Below are 23139 nucleotides of genomic sequence, written 5' to 3' on the forward strand. Positions count from 1 at the left end.
TTCCAATATTGTGTACATGTATGCACACAAAAGCAGAACTTAGTATGAACAAGGGCAAGGATTCTGCTCGGCCATCAGTGCTGCAGGTAATCTGTTGTATTTATCAGCCAGCCAGTGTGAAATACATGGGGAGTGATTTTGCTATCATACATAGTACAGTCAGCATGAAGCACTTGTCAAGACCAATACATCAGAGTTTAATTCGTAAGAATTAGAGCAAAATAAAACATTCTGTTCTTTGAAAAACACAGCACCCATATCTTAGCTTCTATCTGAAGACTATAGAAAAACCAGCACATTAAGAAATTCCATTTATGAATAAAATTGTGGTTCCATTTTGACAGAACCCTACCAGTATTTTTTTCCCTTGGGGTTTATATGGTTGTTTGCTATTGAAGTGTTTACCTTGCCCATAATACTCTATAATAACAATTTTTAAATTAGAGCTTTTTCTAGTAGGACTTCTGATTACCCTTTTTTTTTTTTAAAAAAATACAGACATATGTTTCTTGTAAAAGAAAAATCATTATAACTATGTCTTGCCTTTGAAAATACATAGTAAACATAATAATGTTTTATCAGATAAACTATTTTTGAATGCATTTGTTATGCAGAACACTGTCACTATCATTAAGGAGTTTGAAATAGAGTTGGGTGATAAGGCATAAAAAGTTAAATAATTTGACAGTAATAAAGGCAGAAAAACCTTGTGGCTACCATTTCATTTTTTTTAAATAATACTTTACTTTTTCACTTTTTTTCTTTTTTATACTATGTGTCTGATTATAATAGATTTCACAAAGCAACAAATTTAAGAAAACATTCCCTGTAGAAGATAGTAAATGATGTGGTAGATGAATATTATATATTATAATATTATACTAAAGTTCACTAGAATTCATTCAGTTTCCAAAAATTTAATAATATAGGAATTTTTTACCTGTTCCTAGGGGAGCTAAATGTGAAATTTTGTTTTTCTGGTTTTAAAAAAAGACCAAAAAAATTCACATGGGAAATGTGCTTACTCCCAGGATGCTGAAATTCACATTCCTTCCCCTTGCCACCTGTTGGGTGCCCTTTTGTCGTTACTTATATTGAGCAATTCCTTACCATTGTGGATTTTTGTTCAACTTTAAGACATGAAAACAGAAGGACTGCAATTATTTGCTTTTGAATCAAGCTTCCTAATTAAACCCAAACTTTCTGCCAAACACAAATGTATACAGTCTATTGGCCACACAGTGTTACACAGTCAGATGAGTTTAGATATTCCCTCTACACATTAAATGAACACGTAGCAGTGTCTCTTGTCAAAGCCAATCTTCTGTTTGGAATGCAGATGGTATTTTTTCCTGATTAAAAGAAGATATGTAGATAAATAGATGTATGCATATGTGTGTGTGCATACACACGCATGCACTCACACACACACATGGTCTTAGGTCATGATTAGAGTTTCTAAGAGACATCATATTTTCCCCATATTTTACACTCAATGATCTTTGTAAACAATTCTTGACCCAGTGAAAAGAGTAGATTTGTGATCTTGGTCAAATCATTTATCATTCTGGCCTTAGCTTCTTTAGCCACTGAAGTCCCATGACCTGAGAATATTTGATTTTTAATTCCACAAAAGTTTTTTGGTAGATTAAGAATAGGTCTTCAGATTTTTTTGATCCAAACAGTTTTTTGAATATGTATCACCAGTATGTATATGTGCATGAAAATAGTTTATGAAAAGGAGAAAAGAAGAGCTTCTACTTATCAGTCACTACCCCAGAGCACAAAGCGTCCAAAGATGACTGCCATAACCCAGCAGGTGACATGACGAGAAAGGTAATTATGGGGAGGTGAAAGAAGTGAAATTTACTGATGGCACCTTTGCAGCTGCGATTGTGAGTGCCCGGGTAGCGTTTGTGTTATCATTGCCTAGAAAGAGGGAAGTTAAGAGCTCCAGTGAAGGGAAATGGCCAAATGTTAGAGATAAGCCCCTATGGGGATATCAGGGACAGTGGGATGTGACCTGTGTGGCCACCTCTGATTGGTTGATCACATGCCCCATAGGATCAAGCTACCCCCAAACACCCGGGCTCTAACGCCCACTATGTAGACCAGTGGATTAGATAGTAAATTGCTAAATTTTAAGATGATTGGAAAATTTTTAATAATTTTCCAAATGCAAGGTGACTGATACAGGAAAACTGAATTTTATTATAGTAGACTGAATATATTACAGAAGACTGAATTTATTTAGGATCTATTAATTATTCATATTTTGTAATTAGGGTCAGATTTTTAATATTATCTAGCACAGATTTTAAGCACAGTAGATTTTGTCAGTGATTATCTATTTGCAAATGCACGTAAACATTTTATAGCTTTCCTAGAGGAATAGCTAATTGGTTCGTACTTGAAATTCTGGCTCCTTCTTTTAGACTTCTAAGAGACAAATAGAAATATTAAGAATTGGCTTATGTTATATGCTATGAAACGTAAAAAGTGAATTTTATTTGACCTATTCATTTTCCATGCTGCTCAAAAATTGAAATGAAAAAACAAAGTATCCTTCTAAGTATCCTTGTTAACCTCCTTCTGCCCCACTTATATTATTTATTGTATTATTATTATTATTATTGTTAACATTTTCAAGGTAAAGAATCTTAAAGGAAGCGCTATTTGACCTTTTGAAGAGGACTTTATATAAACAATGTGTGTGTGTGTGTATAGTAAACTATTCTCTTTCCCCAAACTTCTCTCAAATTGATTCTGCCTCTTCCATCCAAATTTCTTTATTTCCAATCTTAATTTTGAGTCATTTCTCCTCATACCTATAGCATTTTCTCTCCAAAACATAGAGAAAAGCAAAATGCACCAAAATTCTTTTATAATTTTGATTTCCAGGAAATCACTAGCTCTTATTAAATGATTAATGACTTTCATGCATTTAAAAAAAATTTTTATGTCATTCCGTAAGGGAGGAGCTCTGGAAAAACTAAAGTGCAACTGACTGAAGAGTTTTATTTCCTCAAGTAAATAGTTAAATAATGCTCAACCATTTGGATTTGCATATGATACACATTTATAACATTATTATAAGTTGCTATGTCTTTGGTCAAAAAGTTATAGAAATTGGGGTGGCCAGGTAGCACAGCAAGTAAGAGCACCGGCTCCAGTGTCGGGATGACCTGGAGATCGAATCCCGGGCTCAGACACTTAGCACCCACCCAGAAACACCTGGCGGTGTAACCTTGAGCAAGTTACTTAACCCTGATTGCTTTAAAAAAAAAGTTATAGAAATTATGGTGATGAAGTTAATAGCTAACATTTATGTAGCATTGACTTTGCATGTTACAAATATTATCTCATTAGATCTTCACAACAATCCTGGGAAGCAGGTGCTGTTATCTGCATTTTATAGTTGAAGAAACTGAGGCAAACAGATTTTAGGTGACTTGCCCAGGGTCACAGTAGCCAGCAAGTGCTTGAATCCAAATTTGAACTCAGGTCTTCCTGATTCCAGGCCCAGTACTCTATCTACTGTCTCCTAACAGGGTTCCCTCTAGCTATCATGATGGTTCTTTATCTTCTCATCCAAAACATTTAGTCACAAATTGTTAGTTGAACTATCTTCTCTTTTAATTTATGGGAAAATGTCTTGTGTATTATGTCTATCAGTAAATTGGGGGGGAGGGTGGAGCAAAGCTCAAAGATTTTGTGTAAACTTGCTTTATTTTTTGTTTAAGCTCGAGTTTTGTAAGCAGTTGACCTTGGTTTCTCATGTGCATTAAATGATTCCTGAGTTCAAGAACATATCACTATAGCATTAGTGTATCAATTCTGCTTGCTTTAAAAAGCTGTATCATTGGCCTTTCAAGGTATAAATGTATTATTCTTGTTGTGAAAGGGTTGGAAAGTGGACCTTATACTTTTAGCTACATGAGAACTAGTTAATACAGTCTTTAAAATATTGGCCTATTTTATCCTTATTTAGAGCAAATAGGAAAGTTATTTTTGCTGACTTTACCATAGCTATTATTTTCTTAATGTAAATTAAGAAGAGTTAAATCTTCAAATTGTATTTTTTTTAAAATATGAGATTAATGTCACATTAGCCATGAATTAATTTGGAGAGAAGAGTTTACTCAATTTGGCAAGCATTGTTTATAAGATTAAGGCCATTTCTATTAACAGTTGAACTTCCTTCAGAATGTCAAGGATCCATGATTTCCTGGCTGTAGATCGTCTAGTGATACAGGTTGCAATCTTTCTATAGCAGAGATGATGTTCGGGAATTTCTGTGGCCAAAAAGCCAATCTGATTTTAAACGTGTCTGAGCTTAGACTAGTCCTCAAATAAGACACATATAATCTGTTAGTAGTTCTGTGTAAAAAGCCTTTCTAACTACAAATTAGGAGCTGGTAAAGATCTAATAGGTTTTGCAACTAATTCCAGGGATAGCCTTTCCAGCATCCAGAATCACTAGCATGGAACAATATGGTATACTGCAAAAGAACTTATAACAGAGTATTTGAATCTAACTTTAAAAAACATTTCCAGATAAAACTCTTGTTTGAATGTAAAAGGTGAATAAGGAATTTCTAAGTTCAGTCAATAAAATTTATAATCAGAAATTTAACTTAAATTTGCTGACCTCTTAAAGTCAAAGTGTTAAAAAGAAAGGGAGGGGGTGGGAAATTTAAAATATCAGAAAGAGAGCTGAAAAACCGAGTTGAATATTTTAGATTTCTGCAGTTTTTCTCCCAAGAGCTTAGATTCTTGGACATATTCAATTAAAGAAAGAAAGAAAAAAGAAGAGAAACAAAAACCCTGTACTTCCTCCAGTGTGCAAGGTGTGCTAAGTGTGGATCAGTGTGCGAGGCTCTTCAGTTCAGAGTTTCACAGCCTTAGTTTTAAGGATCTTTTCCACAGACACTCATAATGACAAGAATAATAATTGCCATACTGGGTCAAACATGGCCCAGTCAGCCCAGTGTTACAGTGCCGTAAGTGGTCTCAGTGGAATTGGTTGTTTTCTCTTATGTCTACCTTAAAGATTTGTTACCTCTCAGATTCTCTTATTACCCATCAGATAAACTTCCATTTTCTCATACCTATATCTCAGTTAAGTTTTAGTTTGTTTTCATGCAGCAGCACCTCTTGCCTTCCCTATTTTTGTTTGTTTTTAGTTTACAGTGTTCATTTTGAGTTACAAATTTTCTCCCCGTCTTTCCCCTACCCACCAACCCAAGATGGCAATCCCACTGAATACCCCCTCCTCCAATCTGCTCTCTCCTATATCCTCCCCCATCCTCACTCTGACTTTCCAGTAGGGCAAGATGGATCTCCATACCCCAGTGCCTATATATCTTATTTCCCAGTTGCATGTAAGAAAAAAAAAATAATTTTTTTAAACATTTGATTTTAAAACTTTGAATTCCAGATTCATTCCCTTCTTCCCTCGTCACCCACTCTTACTAGGAAGATAAGCAATTCAATATAGGTTGTACATGTGTAGTTAAGCAAAATATTTCCATAGTGGATATATTGTGAAAGGATGACTATATTTTCCTCCATCCTATCCTGCCCCCACTTGTTCTATTTTCTACTTTGACCCTGTCCCTTTTCACAAATGTGTGCTTCTGTCTACCGTCCCCCCAATCTGCCTTCCCATTTATCATCCTCCCTCTTATCCCTTTGCCCCTTACTTTCCTGTAGGGTAAGATACCCAATTTAGTGTGTGTGTTGTTCCCTCCTTAAGCCAGTTTCAGTGAGAGTAAGGTTGACCCATTCCCTTTTGCCTTCCTGGTCTTCCCCTCCATTGTAAGTTTTCTTTTGCCTCTTTTATATGAGATAATTTACCCTATTCTGTCTCTCCCTTTCTCCTTCTCCCATTATATTCCTCTCTCACCTCTTAATTTTATTTTTTAGATATCATCCCTTCCTGTTAAACTGATCCTGTGCCTTCTATCTGTGTATACATGTACACATATATGCACACACTCACATATGTATTTATATGCACATACCCTCTTACATAAACATATATGTATGTATACATAAATGTATACATTTATATTCCCTTCAACTATCGTCATACTGAGAAGTTTCATAAGTTACAATTATTGTTTTCCCATGTAGGAATATAAATAGTTCAACTTTAATAAGTTCCTTATGATTTCTTTTCCCTGTTTACCTTCTCATGCTTTTCTTGCCTCTTATATTTGAACATCAGATTTTCTATTCAACTTTGGTTTTTTCATCAAGAATGCTTGAAAATCCTCTGTTTCATTGGATAACCATATTTTCCCCTGAAATTTTATACTCAGTTTTGCTGGGTAGATGATTCTTGGTTTTTAGTCCTAGCTCCTTTGACCTCCGGAACATCATATTCCAAGCCCTTTAATCCTTTAATGTAGAAGCTGCTAGATCTTGTGTTGCTTTCCTTATTTTTTTGCCTCTTACATGAAGAGGTATAAAAACTAGAATTAAGTAGGATATTATGTGTTTTATTCAAATACTGCACCATTTTAAAGTTTTGGCTTTTCAGTACCCTTCTCAATGATACCCAATAGTTTGGACATGGTTGTGGCTGTAGTAGCACATTAGGCTTATTTCTTTAAGGACAGAATCCACAGTGACTCATCCGTCATTCTGAATATCGGTTGAAGTCTTAGAACTCTTCATTTTATGTAAGAATTCATTTTATCCTTGTAGTTTTCAATGTGAATTCACTTGCCTTTTTGGGGGGAAGGCATTATATGAAAAAATTTTGTGAGATCTTTCTGTGATTTCCTTCCAAAGTCATTTGTGTAGTTAGACATTGTATTGTGAATTCTCTCCCTGTAATCAGTTATAAAGATGTTAAGATTGGTCCTGGTTCCCTGAGACACTCCTTTATCCCTGTCCTTTGTTTTCTGTTTTAAGAGAGTCCTTCCTGCTTAGGACAAAAGTGGTTGTGGTGGTTCTTCTTCCTTTCGTTTCTCTCCAGTTTCATGATGATTCCTTTTTAAAAAATAACTTTTGAAATGAGGCCTTGTCTTAGACATAAGAAGTTACACCAGATCCTTGTCCTGGTGTGGCTTATTTTGTAATTCCCCTTGTATGGGTATCAACACCTTTGTGATTTCACCAATATTCTGTCATTGTGACCTCAGTAGCAAAAGGTTAAATATTTTGACTAGCAGTTGCCCAAGTCTATTCTCGAGTTACTTCAGATGCAGTGAGCACTACTTATTGATCATTGACTCATTAAAGTTCCTCATACTGACTTTTAATTTTCTTTTTAAAGATCAAAAAAATTCCATATATAAACAAGAACATTAGTAGAGCAGTGGCCTACAAAGTGTGTGGTTAGGACCTGACCCCAAAGGGTGTGTGATCAACCAAGTAAAGAGTGGGAAGGTGGGTCACCCTCTCTTTTCTAGTCAGTCCTGAGACCCAGGCGGTATTTGGGAGCCAGTTCATTTGGCAGAGGAGAGTCCATTGTTAAATTTTCAGTGGGAACATTTACACCACTGCTACAAATGAGGGTTTGATTTATTGTTTTGTTGATTGTCCACACTTAAGAAAGTGATGAAGAAAATGTTAAAAAATATAAATTAAACTTAAAAGTGTATCATGAGTATATTTTTTCCCTGAAAAACCAATTATTAAACATTTACAAGTATACCACTGGTGCTTATCTCCAAGATAAGAACACTTAACTTTATCCTCTAATACTTCTCCATTGTGCCTCTTTCTGTTGTGCAAGCTACCAATCTATTCACTTCTGAACTTAGGTTTTGGCTCCTCAGGGTGTTTTTAACTAATTGCTGTCGAGGAACCCACAGAAGCAGGTACCATTGGGAAACTTCTGCCCCTAAGCTCTTATTGGGCATGCTATATACTGACCCATTGAGTCTGCTCTTTCCCCTTTTCATTTGGGGGAAGTCAGATTGAATCACTTGGGATAAGCATAGATAGTCAGGTCATGCCATACCACAGATGTCTTTACATTATCTTCCCCCATTTTCCAAACTTCCCCATTATTATTGTCCTTCTGGTCTCCCAGATTCACAGCCTTGGTGTTATCGTCTCCTCACTCTCCTTCATAACACAGATATCAATTGCCATATCTCAGTTTCTGTTTCTAAATCTCTCACATATGTTCCCTTTTATTTATTTACACAGCTACCATCCTAATTCAGGATTTCATCATCTCTTACTGGCAAATTCCAATAGTTTCCTAATTGGTCTCCCTGTCTCAAATCTCTTTACTCTCTAATCCATCTTCCATACAGATACCGAAGTGGTAAACCACCACTACTCATTAAATTCCAGTGTAAATATTTCATCTTTTATTCTTTTAGAATTTCTATTTCTGATGAGGTTTTGTAATCATAAAATTATCAGTACAGCAGTTTTTGTTATTGTTCAGTCCTTTCAGTCATGTCAGACACTTCGTAACCTCATTTGGGATTTTCTTGGCAAAGGTACTGGAGTGGTTTGTGATTTCCTTCTCCAGTTCATTTTGCAGATGACACAGAGGGAAACGGGTAAGTGACTTGCCCAGAGTCACAAAATTAAGTATCTCAAGACTGGATTTGAATTCAAGTCTTCCTGATTCCATATTCTGTGTTCTATTTATTGTGCCACCTAGATACCCAGTATAATAGTATGTATATATAATTTATAAATAAGCAAATATAAGGGGTACACATGCCCCAAAATATTTACTGATGGAGGTGCACAATCAAAAAGTTTGGAAACTATTACCATAAAATTCTGTATCGGTTGCAAATAAATTCAGGTTCAGTCCCCATTCTGCCTCTGAGTGACTGTAGGGTTTTAGGCAAGACCTAACCACCTAGCCCAAGTTTCCATACTTGTAAAATGCAGAGTTGAACTAGATGAATAAATTATCTGAATGTTTTTGGAGTTGAGAAGTATTTGAGTTTATTGGATATAAGTTTTGGGTCAAAACTAAATCTATGAATACGTTTAAAATTTATTTTATTAACTATTTCCTAATTATACATTTTTAAATTTAGCATTCATTTTTAAAAATTTTGCGTTTCAGATTCTTTCCTGCTTTCCCACCCTTTCCCTACCTATTGAGAAGGCAAGCGATTTGATTATACATATGAAGTCTTACAAAATATATTGCCATATTAACCATGTTGCAAAAGACCACACACACATATACACACACGCACAAAGTTTAAAATGTATGCTTCAATCTATAGTCAGAGTTCATCAGTTTTTTCTCTGGAAGTGGATGACATTTTTCATCATGGATCCTTTGCAATTGTCTTGGATCATTGTCTTGTTAAGAGTAGCTAAGTTTTTCACAGCTGTTCATCCTTAAAATATTACTGTTACTGTGTAAAATTGTCTTCTGGTTCTGCTTACTTCACTTTGCATTAGGTCATATAAGTCTTCCCAGATTTTTCTGAAGCAATCCTGTTCATTATTTCTCATAACCCAAGAGAATTCCATTACAATCAGATTACCACAACCATTCCCCAGCTGATGGACATCTTAATTTCCAATTCTTTGCCACCACAAAAAGTTTATTTTTTTCCCCTAAATAGGTCCTTTTCCTTTTTCTTTGATTTCTTTGGGATAGCGACCTAGTAGTGATGTTGATTTCATAAAAATATGAACATTTTTATGGCCCTTTGAGCATAGTTCCAAATTGTTCTCCAGTAAGGTCCGATTAGTTTGCAACTCCACCAATTAGTGTCTCAGATTTTCCACATCCCCTCCAGCATATGTCATTTTCCTTTTCTGCCATGTTAACCAATTTGATAGGTGTGAAGTGGTACCCAAGAGTTGTTTTAATTTGCATTTCTCTAATCAGTAGTGATTTGAAGCATTTTTCATGTGACTATTGATAGTTTTGATTTCTTCAGAAAACTGCTCATTGATATCTTTTAACCATTTTTCACCTGGGGAATGGCTCACATTTTTATAAATTTGGCTTGATTCTCTATATATTTGAGAAATGAGGGCTTTATCAGAGAAATTCGCTGTAACTTTTTTCTTCCACTTTGCTGTTTTCCTTCTAATTTTAGCTGCATTAGTTTTGTTGTGCAAAAGCCTTTTAATTTCATGTAATCATAATTATTCATTTTACTTGCCATGATTTGATCCCTTATTTTCTCTATGTATGCATTTTGAAAATAGAAATATGCCTCAATTTAAGAATAGCAGATAAGTGCATGATGACAGAAATTATTGTTAAATGTTCATTTTTCTTTACAAAATAGTAGAACTACAACAGGATTCATCGTATCTTTTCTTTAATATGGAGCCCTTTTGACATTTCACAATATTATCAAATGAGACTTTGTATTATAGCAGAAAGAAATTTGGATTTGGGGTGAGAGGGTGTATCTATGTGACATTAGGAAGTTACTCTACCTTCTTAGAGCCTCTGTTTTCTCATTTAGAAAATAAAGGAAGTAAACTATGATGCTCTGTCTTCCAGCTCTAAAGCCTATGATACTATAGAATCAAATTTGGTTTTCCATATAATTTTCATAAATATGCATTGCATTAAATTTATTTATTGATTTAGCATTTTATTTATGTTAAGCTACACCTTTTGGATAAAAAATTTATTTTTCTGTATTAAACATTTTATTCCTAATCAAAAGTGTACTAATATGAATAGACCTTCTAGTGTATAGAATTGATTCAAAAGCTGTTAAGTTAGATGGGGCTTATGCTATAGGTGAGTTTACAGTCCTGAAATACTTGTACAAAGTCACATTCTCAGTGTCAGCATTAACAGTGAACTACAATACTAGCAGCTGATACTTCTTTATAGTTGGTTACAAAGCATTTTACATATATTATTTAATTTGAACTTGACTGCATTGCTGTGAGCTAGGTAGTCCAGAGTGGGAACTAGAACTAGAATCTCCTCCAAATGTGACTGGGCTGTTTCCATCATGCTAGGCTGTTTGGATGAAAGCCTTTGTCGTTTTTAATCATCCTTCATTTATTGAGTGCCTACTAAGTGGGAGACACTGTGCTGTGCACTCTTATTTCCAGAATCCTACCTGCCAAACCAGGACCACAAGTCAAGGTGGCTTATTTAGTTCACTTAGCTGCCCCTTCCAAACATGGTGAGGATCCTCCCGCTGCCCATCGCAGGACATTTCACTCCTCAGTGAAACCTTTTGATTGTCTTGTTGTCTCCTAATTTGCGTGATTAAGACAAGTAGATTCCTATGATAAAAATTTCTTAGTGTAGAATCATATGATAAGTCATAAATTCTAAAACACTGTGTGCTAAACCTTTGATGTTTGGTTTCTTTTTTCTTAAAGCCTTAGGAAATGAAATCTTGTAATATTTGAAAAATTGTAGTCCGGTCTGCAAAAGTGGTAGTTTTTGTCCTGATCTGTGTATTATTTTTTATACAAATAGTGAAGTGTTTTGGTAGTCTTTATTGTGCTTCCTTAAATCAGATAATTAATTCTTGGTTAATTTTTGGATAATTTTATACATGGGTCTGACAAAAAGTTTATAGACATTTTAGATAATCATTTTTAATTCACATCTCACTGTTGCAACAGAGTTTCATCCAAAGTTGATTTGTCTGGCTTTTGGTGTGGGAGAGTTAGAAGAATTTGATAGCTCCCCACTCAGTTTTCATTGGCTCATGAAGTGATTCTTCAGAAATAACTCTCATACCTGGGGTCATGGAATGCCACCAGGCTAAACTATTTGCCAGAAGCCCTAAGTACCAGCACTTAAAAAAATATTGAAAAATATTAACATTTGGATACTGAAAGTTTCAATAGTATGATTGGAGAAGGCCTTCTAGATCTAGTCCAACTTTTCCTCATTTTACAGATGGGGAAACTGAGGTCAAGATTGTAATCATAATTCCTTTCCATTTCCCAAAGTCTGGTTTGTTGTTGTTGTTTGAATGGGAGGTGAGGGGTAGGGTTCCAGGAAGCTATTTAATTTTTATTTTTAACACATTTTAAGGTGGAGAAATTCATAAGAAAATTATAAACATTATGAACAAAATAAAGTTTTTGTAAAAAAATGAAGTTAGATGAAAAACAAATGAAAACAACACAGTAAAAAGAGTATTGGACTTAGAATCATAGGATAGCTCTAGAAGGAACCTAGATATCATTTAAGCCATCCTGCTCATTTTGCAGATGAAGAAACAACCCCAAAAGGTTTAATGATACACCTAAGATTATGAAACTTGGATTTGAGTCCTGGCTTTGCTATATATTAGCTCTGTGACTTTGGGTGAGTCATTTAGCCCCCTGAGTTTCACCTTCCTCATCTGTCTGTTGGATATAATAATGCTTATGTTCACCGAATTCTAAAGAGCAAGTGAAATAATTTATGTGAAGTGCTTTGTAACCATAAGGAACCATTAGCTGTTAAAATTTTTTGTTGTTGACATTAAGAAACTCTTTATTAGTAAAAACAGACCTCTTATAATCCCCCCCCACTCAAACATGCTTACCCTCTTTTTCCTCCCTAGAAATAACACATACACACACACACACACACACACACACACTTTCCATTGAAAAGCTGCCGCTACAGACCATAATATATTTGCTTGGCATGTTTTGCAGACCTAGCAATACAGATTCTGAACTCATGGCATATGTGAAGTTGTAGCAGCAAGCACCCCAAGTGTCCTCAGGGTTGGCAGCTACCACAGGTTCTTGGATCTGCTTTGTTAAAGGAAAGCAACTCAAAATGGGTTAACAAGCTTACTTTAATCAGTCAGACATATATCGTTTACCTTGTTCAGGAGAAAAGGTCAGCACCCTGAACCTCAAAGTATACAGGCATAATTATCAAGACAGAAACATCAAGTAGACAGATTTCCAAACTGTCCAACCATTACATCCATACCCAGTCAACATCTGGGTTTCCACATTCTGGGTTTTTCAAAGCCGGGGGACTCTCAACAACGGCTTCCCAGAATTCAGATCAAATCACAGAACACTTCTCAAAGTGAGTCCCAAAACAAAGCTACACATCAGGGCTTATATAGCCTTCTCCTGGCTCAGAGAATGTAACAACCTTATTGACCCACTGGCCAATCAAAAAGTATCTACTGAAAAACAAGCCTCCCTCCCCAGGCTTCTGGTGCACTTTAGCCTAGGGGCAGGGAAGATCTTTAAAATTTACATTCACATTACAGAAGTGTCAGTCCAAATTTTTTTTTAAAGAATGGAAAACAGAATTCTTAGGTTAATTACTGAAATTATGAAAAAATACTGTGCTTTTCTGTAAAAGCTGTTTTGTTTAATGTTTTATAAATATGATTTAAATATATCTTATTGACGTGAATAAAAGTTCTTGATTGAATTTTTTTGAGTCAGAATATTGAGTATGTGTTTTACTTGAAAAGTAAGCTTGTTGATTTGAACAGTACCATTCATACTGTGTGTGTGTGTGTGTGTAGACTTATCTGTGTCAAAGTGAGAAAATGGGAAATTTAAAGTTGCTATGATATAATCTGAGCTTAGACAATTGCAACAAAAAAGAAAAACACCCATCCTGCAGGTTTTTTGGGCTTTTTTTTGTTTTACAGGTTTTGAAAACTTCTTCCCATAAAGTAGTTTCCTTTTTGTGCATAGATTTTTTTTTTTAAGCAATCGGGTTTAAGTAACTTGCTCAAGGTTACACGGCCAGTTATTTCTGGGTGTGGTACTAAGTATCTGAGCCTGGATTCGATCCCCAGGTCATCCCAACACTGGAGCCGGTGCTCTTACTCGCTGAGCCACCTGGTCGCCCCTGTACATAGATTTAGAAATTGTGTAGGATTGTTTACTTTGGTATTTTGAATTATAAATTTCTTTTGGATATTGAATTGACAAATTAGATTTAGTCTTTAGAATAGTATAGTTTCTTTATTTTGAAATTTCCCACGTATTAGGACAATTACTTGAATATTAGCATTTTAAGTATTTTTCATAGTTTTTGACATGATGGGAATTGAGCCGCTGGTTCAAATCTTCTGTATTAAGACTTTTTGATTCCAGAAAGTCAGTTACTCAGTATCTAAAAGAAAAAAGTTCTTACAATGGCAACCTGTGTTCATTTCAGAAACGGTTTTAAATTTGTTACTGTAAAATTTCATGTGTTTAAATTTTTATTTTTAAATATTCCAGGGGCCCTGTGGATGTGTATAGTCTTAAATCCCCATTGCAAGTTGGAGCAGAAGGCCAGTTGGCTAAAACAGCTGAAAAAATGGAACAGTGTTGATGTTTGTCCCTGGGAAGATGGAAACCATGGAAATGAGCTGCCCAATTTAACCAATGCTTTGCCTCAGGGTGCAAATGCCAACCAAGGTCAGCCTAAATTGATACTCTATATTGTTATACATACATAAAATCAGTTTTCATAAGACAAATAATAAAGTGAGAAAACTGATTTTAGCCACGTTAGAATTACTTTGGAATTCAATGGTTTGTTATGTTCTTTTACTTGAATTTTTTTTCTTTTTTTAAAATTTGAATTAAACCCTGAGATCTTTTGATGTTTAGATAATTTTTTATTTTCAGGAAAAAGGTTAGTTGGTGGATTTCTTAGAGACCTTAGTAAATGTTAAAATACCGTATCTATACCTTTTCTACTTTGTTTAGAAATAATAGTTTATAATTTAAAAAAATGGAAATAGGGAAAAAATAGATGAAGGAAAATGATGGAACTGTGTAGGTAACCATCACTTATGTCTGCTTTAGGTTCACATTATTGAACTAGATTATTTTTGAGTGCTGTTTCTAATTCAGCAGCCTGTATCTAATTTAAGCTATTGGCAAATTAAATGTTTAAAGAAATTATTTATTTTATGTTAATTATTTAGTACAGGAAGTTTACATTTCATGAACTTATATTGTATATCTGACCATTGTTTGAATTTTTTAGGATTTTGAAAACTATATGCAGAAGCTAAATTTGTATTATTTTCGTTTTTCTATCATAATGTTATCTAAACCAATTGATAGTGCTTGATTTTTGTGACTACTATGCTGATAAGCTTTTTTTTTCCTTTTTGCATTAGTGGGGAGTTTTTCCTATAGATTTTTACAGATTTAAAATACTATAGAAAAGGTCCTCTAATTAGTTAAAATAGGTTAAGACTAGAATTGATTTAATACCAATCTTTATGTGACCTATGATGACTTTCTAAGTACAGTTTTGTACTTCTCTCATAGGCCTGAAACCCTGAATTTGACTGAAATAAGGTTACTAAGAGTATTTATTCCCCACAAAGAAAGAAATTATCTTGCATTGTTCTTTAGTGTTCACTGTATCAAGTCAGATATTTGGACATTTAGAGGGATCCCTGTCCAACTCTGCTATGTCAGAGATACTTTTGAAGATTTCAGTCTTGTAACTACAATATTGGAAACCGGTGGTGTCCTTAAATCTCTATGAAAATTATATTCACTGACTTAAAAACAAATTAGTCATCCCCTCCCTGTCCTTCCACTTCCAACCCCCAATTTCCTGGACATTCACCATCTATTCTTTTAAGTTACCAGGGAAGAATATGCCTGAATGTGTATAGAGAGTCTCCTGTTCCCCTCTGTCTTGTACTGACTCCTTGTTCTCTCCTCTCTATATTGGCATTCCAACACAGTGTACTCCCTTTTCTTCCTCTCCTACCTACAGTTCCCTTTGTTGAAGTGTGGCCTCTTGGCAGGCCTGGGAACACTGTTAGAGAAGTACACCAGGCTCCCGAGTAAGCGGCCCATTTCACCAGGCTGGTGAATATGCAGCGAGAATTGGGTTCCCTTGGTCAAGGTGTCTGTCCACTTTGCCCAAGACCATTGGCTCCTATTCTTAGCAGAGCGACCACCTCTAACAGCAATAATTGATGAGAAAAGTCCTGACAAAGGACCTCTGTTATAGTGTAAGAAAGTGCTTATCTGAACTGCCAGGGGTGATGCTGATGAGACTACACTCTGAGCCCTAAGTGGAAGTGGATGCTAAGGCTCATCTGCTGAAATGGATCAGTTTGCAAATAAGCATAAATATTAAAAGCCAAATAGGCCCTGGCCAAAACTTAGTTATAATCATTCAAAACTAAAAGGAGCATTTTCCTGATGATAAAGAGAGATTTCACATATCAGCTAGTCTCAGACTGTTTAATCTTGCACAGGTCACACAGTCTCTTTGGTCCTCAGTTTCCTCAGCTGTAAGATGGCCCCGTTAGCCTACAAGACTTCTAGATCAGGATTCTTGGCTCTTTTTGTAGTAGTACTACTTTGGCAGTCTGGTAAAGCCTATGGATCACTTCTCAAAATGAAGTTTTTAAATGCATAAAATAAAATACATAGGGATTACAAAACAAGCCAGTTTTATTGAAATTATTTTGAAAAAAGTTAGAAAAATATTTTTTAAAACACATGAAAGACACATACTTAAGAATTCAGCTCTAGAGTCTCCTCTAGCCCCAACTTTTAAAGTTATTTTATTCTGTGTCAAGCTAAGACTAAATCAAACTACCAGCACATTTCATGACACAAATTGGCCTGAAGTTATGTTGCTACTTTTTTCATTAAATAAGAAAACAGCAAGGTTCCAGATTCTGAAATTATATGATTCTGTTATTATTGCCAGACTGTTCTAGATGCCTATAATATTCATAAAGTAGAATTAGTGGCAACATAGGATTTCATATAAGCTTTGTCCTATGAAAAACTGGGGAAATAGTTGCCAGTCTTCTGTGGGGGGAGAAAATAGCTAAAATTCTAACCACTCTAGTCGGTACTAATAACCCCAGTAGTTAGAATAAGACTATCCTTTATTCCCCAAACATTTCTTTTTTCCGTTAGGTCCTGCAACTTTGAACCCTACTCGGATTGTATACTTCTACTCTCTTGTGATGCCCCAGCATAGACTATGCTGGTGACATCACAGCAGTCATGGAACCTGCCCTGGAGTCAGGAGGCAGTCTGTAGGGTGAAGGTAAGTGCAGTGGTTTGTTTTTTAACTATGTTGTGTGGCTTTGTGAAGTGTTAAATATTTATACTTATGCCTTTTGGGATGTAAAGTAGCATTTCATCATTATATCCCAAAGAGCATATTTTTTTAATTGTGCAAAACCGCACAATATAGTTTAAAAATATAACCAAAAGCACAACACTTACTGGTATCTTAAGGCCGACTGTATAATCCTGAACGGTTCCATGGCTGATGTTGCATCTCTTGCATAGTATTTTGTGAGAACTGTTGATCTGATCAGGGGTAACACCTATGCACAAGTATTACAGAAAAGGGGATTAGTGAATTTCCACGTGATTTTGGTGCTGAATGCCTCTTGTGACCCCAGGTGCCGGGGGTGGTATTTAGCATGTATACCAGAGTTGTGAATATTTAGTTTGCAGGGTGCCTTTAACATTAGCTTCATTGGCTGCAGAGTTGTGTTTTGTGTGTGTGTGTGTGTGTGTGTGTGTGTGTGTGTTTGACAAAACAAGAGTGAGCGAGTGGTGTCTCTTGCCCCCTAGAACTTAGGAGATGAAATTCATCACCAGAACTTTTCTGCATAAGGGGTACAGGACCAGTGTATGCAGGGGTCTTTATGGACATCTGGCAACATAATGGTGTGAGTGACTTATTCACATGTGAATAAGAGCTGATGGCGCTTTCTGAATTGTGAAAAAAACAGATTCATCGAGCAGGCCACATCGGACAGTGTTCACACGGGCCATTGAGGCATGCGATCTCCACTGGCAGGATAGCCACTTACAGCACATTATCAGCAGCGACCTATACACCAACTACTGTTACCATGACGACACTGAAAACTCCCTCTTTGACTCTCACGGGTGGCCCCTCTGGCATGGTGAGTGGCTACACCGGAAAGATGTTTCCATGACTTGTTCTTTGTTTAGTTTCTATAGCATTATGGGGAGGGGGGGGGTTGGAGTACCACAGGGAGGGGGAAAAGATTCAATAGTAAATGAATGAAAGCTTGGCAAATAAGTGCTGAATTTTGCATTCCGATTATAATGCAAATATAGTTTCTTATCTCTGAAGAATATTTAGTGGAAAACTGTTTTCATGAAATACAATTTTTTGATACGTATCAGAGGGGCAACTTTTCCCCATAATTTCCTCTGTTTTAGAACATGTCCCTACAGCGTGTGCACGAGTAGACGCATTAAGGTCTCACGGACACCCAAGAGAAGCTCTGAGGCTGGCCATCGCGATTGTCACCACGCTGAGGCGGCAGCAGCAGAAACAACTGGAGATGTTCCGAGCCCAGAAGAAAGGTGACTGTGAGAGGAAAAGGTTCCATTGGCAAGAGCTTCTGGGTGATGGCGCGATAACTCGATTTCAAACTGCTCATGAAGAATCTGTATTTAAAATGAAATTTATGTATCCTCATTTTCTTTTAATTTTAAAATGTTGAATGGTTAGTCTGTGAGAAATGCTAGGCTTTTTCTTTCTCGTTTGTTTGGTTAGAGGGTGGGGGGAAATCAGGATTCAGAAAGAGAGAAATGAAAGAAAAATTTAAGATTTCTTCCCCCCAAGGTAAGTTATTTTGCTTGGTGTATATGAAATTAAGCCTTGGGACAGGGAAGGAATTGAAAGAAAGAAAGATCGGGTAGTGTTTGAAAGGAAGGGAGAAATGGACAGTTTTATAATCAAGAGTGAAAATTTTTGTAGTTATGAAAAGTAAATCAGCTGAAATATGTTAGCTGAAAAGATATTTACCAAAATGAAGGTAATATATGTATATATTTTGTCCAGTCTATTACCACCATTTTTTTTTCCTTTGGGACACTTTAATGCTATCTACATCATTATATACAAATAGCATAATACACTAATCCCTTTTTTTCTTATGCTAGTTGCTGAAAATTTCTATTCAAAAATTTCTAGGAATAGTAAAAAGGTCATAGATTATTTTTGTTTTGCACTTACGTTGATTTTCCCTTATGTAAAAAAAAAAAGACTGCTTATAATTACTTATGCCCCTTACAGTCTATAAACCTTTCATTTAGGTAGTATAGTAGGAATTTTTAAAGTTCCACACTTAGTCTTCTGACACCTATGATGAGTGTTTATTCTAACTCTGCACTTTACCTTTGTTCCCCCAATAAAGAACTAGGTGTTGTTATTTTTTTTTTAATTAAATACAATAAACAGTTTCTTGAAGCCCAGGAGCAAATACTCTGCATTAGCCCCTCTTGGCTCCTGGCTCCTGGTCCCATCCCATGGACCACCATCTATATTTCCTGAGCAGAGATGTGTTACGCCCCAGAGTTGGAACTTGAAGCATGTTTTCCCATAGAAGTGATACTACTTAGATGATACTTACTAAGATGATAAACTTAGCGTGGAAACCAAACTACCATTTATAACATTTTTCATGGGAAAAATACATTGTGAGCTCTTACCAAACAACACACAAATTAACTTTTGTAAAAAGTTGTTTGTCATTTGGAGGCTTTCTGTATCTTTTTTGTTGTTCTGTTTCAGGTATATGTATGTTTCGTTGATTTTTTGTTTTGTTTTGCTGATCAGTAATTTGTAATCATTGACTTTTTTTTTTTTTTGGAGGGGGAAGGTAGGGCAGTTGGGGTTAAGTGACTTGCCCAGGGTCGCAAGCTAGTTTTTTGTGTTAAGTGTCTGAGGTCAGATTTGAACTCAGGTCCTCCTCACTCCAGGACCAGTGCTCTATTCACTGCACCACCTAGCCGCCCCATTTGCATTATTTTTTATGTCAGTAAGAAATAGTTTAATTTGGGAGACATTATTAATTATTGAATCTTTCCTGTTTCTCCCTTCTCCTCTTTTTTAATGCTTCTTCTTCAGAGCTGCTCCACAAGGGAATAACATCAATCACCAATCTAGAAGGTTGGGTTGGTCATCCTTTGGATCCCATCGGCACCCTCTTCAGTAGCCTTATGGAAGCCTGCAGAGTAGATGATGAAAGCTACCCTGGATTCTCAGATTTTGCAGGTAAAACAGTTCACACTTGTATGGAGTTTTTTGGATACTGAATGGGATTAGTCATATAATACTCTCCCTCAATTTTGTTTTTTAAAATCCATAATATTATTTCACAAATGATTAGCTTTCTTCATTTAGAAAGTAATTTCAACTAGCTTTAAATTTCTTAATATATTTTATAATATTATACAGTATTCAAAGCATTAAGCATTTCTAAAAGGCAAAATCTTAGTTATGGAAGAGAATATTCAGAGATAGAATCACTTGCTTTTTATTTTAAAAACACTTACATTCCTGATGTGTAAGTTTGGGGGGAAAGTTCTTTGAGCATTCATCTTTTTGTTTTGCATAATCTGTCAGTAGAAGGCAGCACATTATAGTAGCCTTAGAGTCAGAAAGACCTAAATTTATATCTTCTTGCCTAGACATACTGTCTTTTGTGACCCTGGGAAAGTCATTTAATCTCTCAGTGTAATAGGCAGTCCTCTAAGACTATAACTGTTGGCCTGTACTAGTAGAGGAAATTTCTTCAGAGTTCTTTTTGCCAATGAAATCACAGCTGCTGGGAAGGGTCACAACCTATTGGACTAAATTGGACTAAAGCAGTATTGAAGGAATTATTGAAAATTCATGATGTTACAAATACTCTTTATTTCTTTGCTCCTATAACTTTTTTTATCGTAATATTCATTAGCATAGTTCTTTAATTTGTCATATTGATAATTATATCTTAGCATAGTCATATTAAGGCACAAGAGTCTCCTTTTTTAAAAGAAGGGATTTTTATCTTAGATTTTATCTTCCTATAGGAGATGTATATTTATTAACACATATGAGCATTTGCAGGTACATATGTATATTTACATATGAATAAATGTTAATCCTAAATCTTGTTAAGTATATGGAGAAAATGAACTTCTTTTAAAGAAGTCTTCTTCATATTTTAGCTGTATGTTTAGCCTATTTCTTCTGTATGATTGCACAGGGCTCAGTAATGCCTCTTCAGGTGCCATTGAGGTGGGTCCCTCTAGTGCTCTCTTGTAGCAAAGTTGGATAAAGAGATGAATTTACCTGCTTTCTTGTAAGCCCTTATAAGGCTTTTCTCCTTGGGTTAATAGTAGCCCTGTTTTTGCCCAAAGTCTCAGGAATCCATCTGCTTATCTTACCCTTGGGATTTGATAGAAAACACTGAACACTGTTTGAGGTTTATTTTAATTTACAACAGAAATCTACCATGATGGCCAAGGAGTGCTCATTAAAAGTATCATTTTTGAAAATGATACATACTCAATGATGGGAGGAACCTTTGGAGTGAAATTATTCTCATTAGATCCTAGAATTAGGCACCAATCTTGTTAAATCTTTGAAACGTATAGAAGTAAGGAACGTATCATAAGTGATCTTATAGCCTTTACTAGTCAATATTAATTTACTTTCAGCTGTATGCTTCATTAACTTATTTTTAATTTAAATATTTTAGATCTGTTCACTGTGGGGCTGAATAGAAATTTGGAGGTGATTGATTTACAGTAAGGAGATTCCCTACTTAATTAAACAAGATGTTGGGAAACTCCATTTTTATGTAACAAGTTTTCTGATTCTCCAGAGGATAAATATTATAATTCCTTGAACAGCATTTGGTAAAAATAATATTTGTATGTGTCAGAGTATATAGGGAAAATAGTGTGTGAACTACCATTTCTTTTGTTGTTTGTTTTTTTCACAGAGAATATGGGGCAGGGCAAGTCTCTGGAGTACCAGCACCTGCCTGCACACAAGTTCTTGGAAGAAGGGGAATCATATTTAACGCTGGCTGTGGAAGTAGCACTGATAGGGCTGGGGCAGCAGCGGATCATGCCAGATGGATTGTATACACAAGAGAAGGTTTGCCGAAATGAGGAACAGCTCATTTCCAAGCTACAAGAAATCGAATTGGATGATACATTAGTGAAAATTTTTCGCAAGCAAGCAGTCTTCCTATTAGAAGGTACCTTGATGAAGCTGCTCAGTGTTTACTTATTCAGCTTTGTTTATAAGATAGTAATTCCTTCATAGATTGCTTGGCAATACCTTTTCTTTGACATCTGAATTGATTTCAAAGTGTGATCATTTCTTTAAGGAGTTTGGTCATCAAGTGATCATATACATATTCATACTATGCAGGAGGTAGGATCACTTAGGGAGAAGAAACAGTTTTTAGAATAAAAAACTGGGTTGAGATGGGAAGGGAAGGGAAAAGTGGCCTTATGTTTATAGTTCATGAAGAAGCAGCCCTCTTTAATGCCATATGGTTTTCAATAGGGCTGCTTTGTTTGGGCCATCCCATACCAGAAACAGACATAAATCTGATTGCCAATGACCATGTTTTCATTTAGTTGGACAATTAAATAATAGCATTATAATTGAGTGACATCTCCGAATTATTTGCTTTTGTATAGTGTCTGGGTTTTTAATGTGTCATTTGCAAATACTGACAAAGTACATAGAATTTGGAAATGAATGAGTGAATTACCACTGCCAGTGATCCTGACTAAATGTTTCTAGTGATTCATTAGACATAGGTTAACCAACCCAAAAGTTTCATGTAGTTTCTAAGGCAAACTCCAGTTTTCTTGAAATGCAGAAGGCCTCAAATAAACTATAAGTTGAACAGTTATATCCTCAATAACCGAGAATGTATTGCATTTAAAAAATTTGGGCCTTTTGAAAATAAATATTCAAGAAAATAATACTTTAATTCCTCAAAAAGGAAAATCACAGAACTAAAAGGTTTTGGGTTTTTTTTTTTGTTTTAAGACACAATAGAAAGTGAGAATCTGGTGGTTCTGAGAAAATAATGTAAATTAGGACATGGAGGGATAGATTTCAGTTTGGTTAGCTAAGTAAGGAAGAAAGTTTTTATGATTTTCTGATCCTCAGTTTTCCATAAAATTAAAATACCTATTCTACCTACCACTACTAGATTGTTATAAGGAGCATGTTTTTTAAACAATAAAGCCCTTTATAAATGCCGACTATGGTGAGTAATGTTTACGTAGTTTGGATGAGTAATGATGGTTGCATTCAAAAACAGAAACAACAAAAAAACTACATTAAAATGCATTGAAATATTTTGCCTTTTTATTATCAGTGACTCCACAATAAAACAATTGCATTTCTTGCATCTAGCAAACATAAGATCTCTTTTCTCT

At 35.4% G+C, this 23139-nt stretch overlaps 1 protein-coding gene across 1 annotated transcript in view; it reads left to right on the top strand.

Annotated features, from left to right (window-relative positions):
- ZSWIM6 (zinc finger SWIM-type containing 6) overlaps positions 1-23139 on the top strand; it is a 232016-nt gene that overhangs the window by 195566 nt on the left and 13311 nt on the right. The window contains exons 5-9 of the mRNA XM_069096375.1: positions 14149-14328; positions 17655-17831; positions 18115-18261; positions 19811-19957; positions 21675-21935. Coding sequence (XP_068952476.1) covers positions 14149-14328; positions 17655-17831; positions 18115-18261; positions 19811-19957; positions 21675-21935 — 912 coding nt within the window. The remainder of the gene's footprint in view (positions 1-14148; positions 14329-17654; positions 17832-18114; positions 18262-19810; positions 19958-21674; positions 21936-23139) is intronic.

The sequence above is a fragment of the Petaurus breviceps genome, unplaced genomic scaffold (genome assembly GCF_028583685.1).
Source record: "Petaurus breviceps papuanus isolate PSGF00001 unplaced genomic scaffold, PetGlider_PUasm1.0 229, whole genome shotgun sequence".
NCBI classification, from domain to species: Eukaryota; Metazoa; Chordata; class Mammalia; order Diprotodontia; family Petauridae; genus Petaurus; species Petaurus breviceps.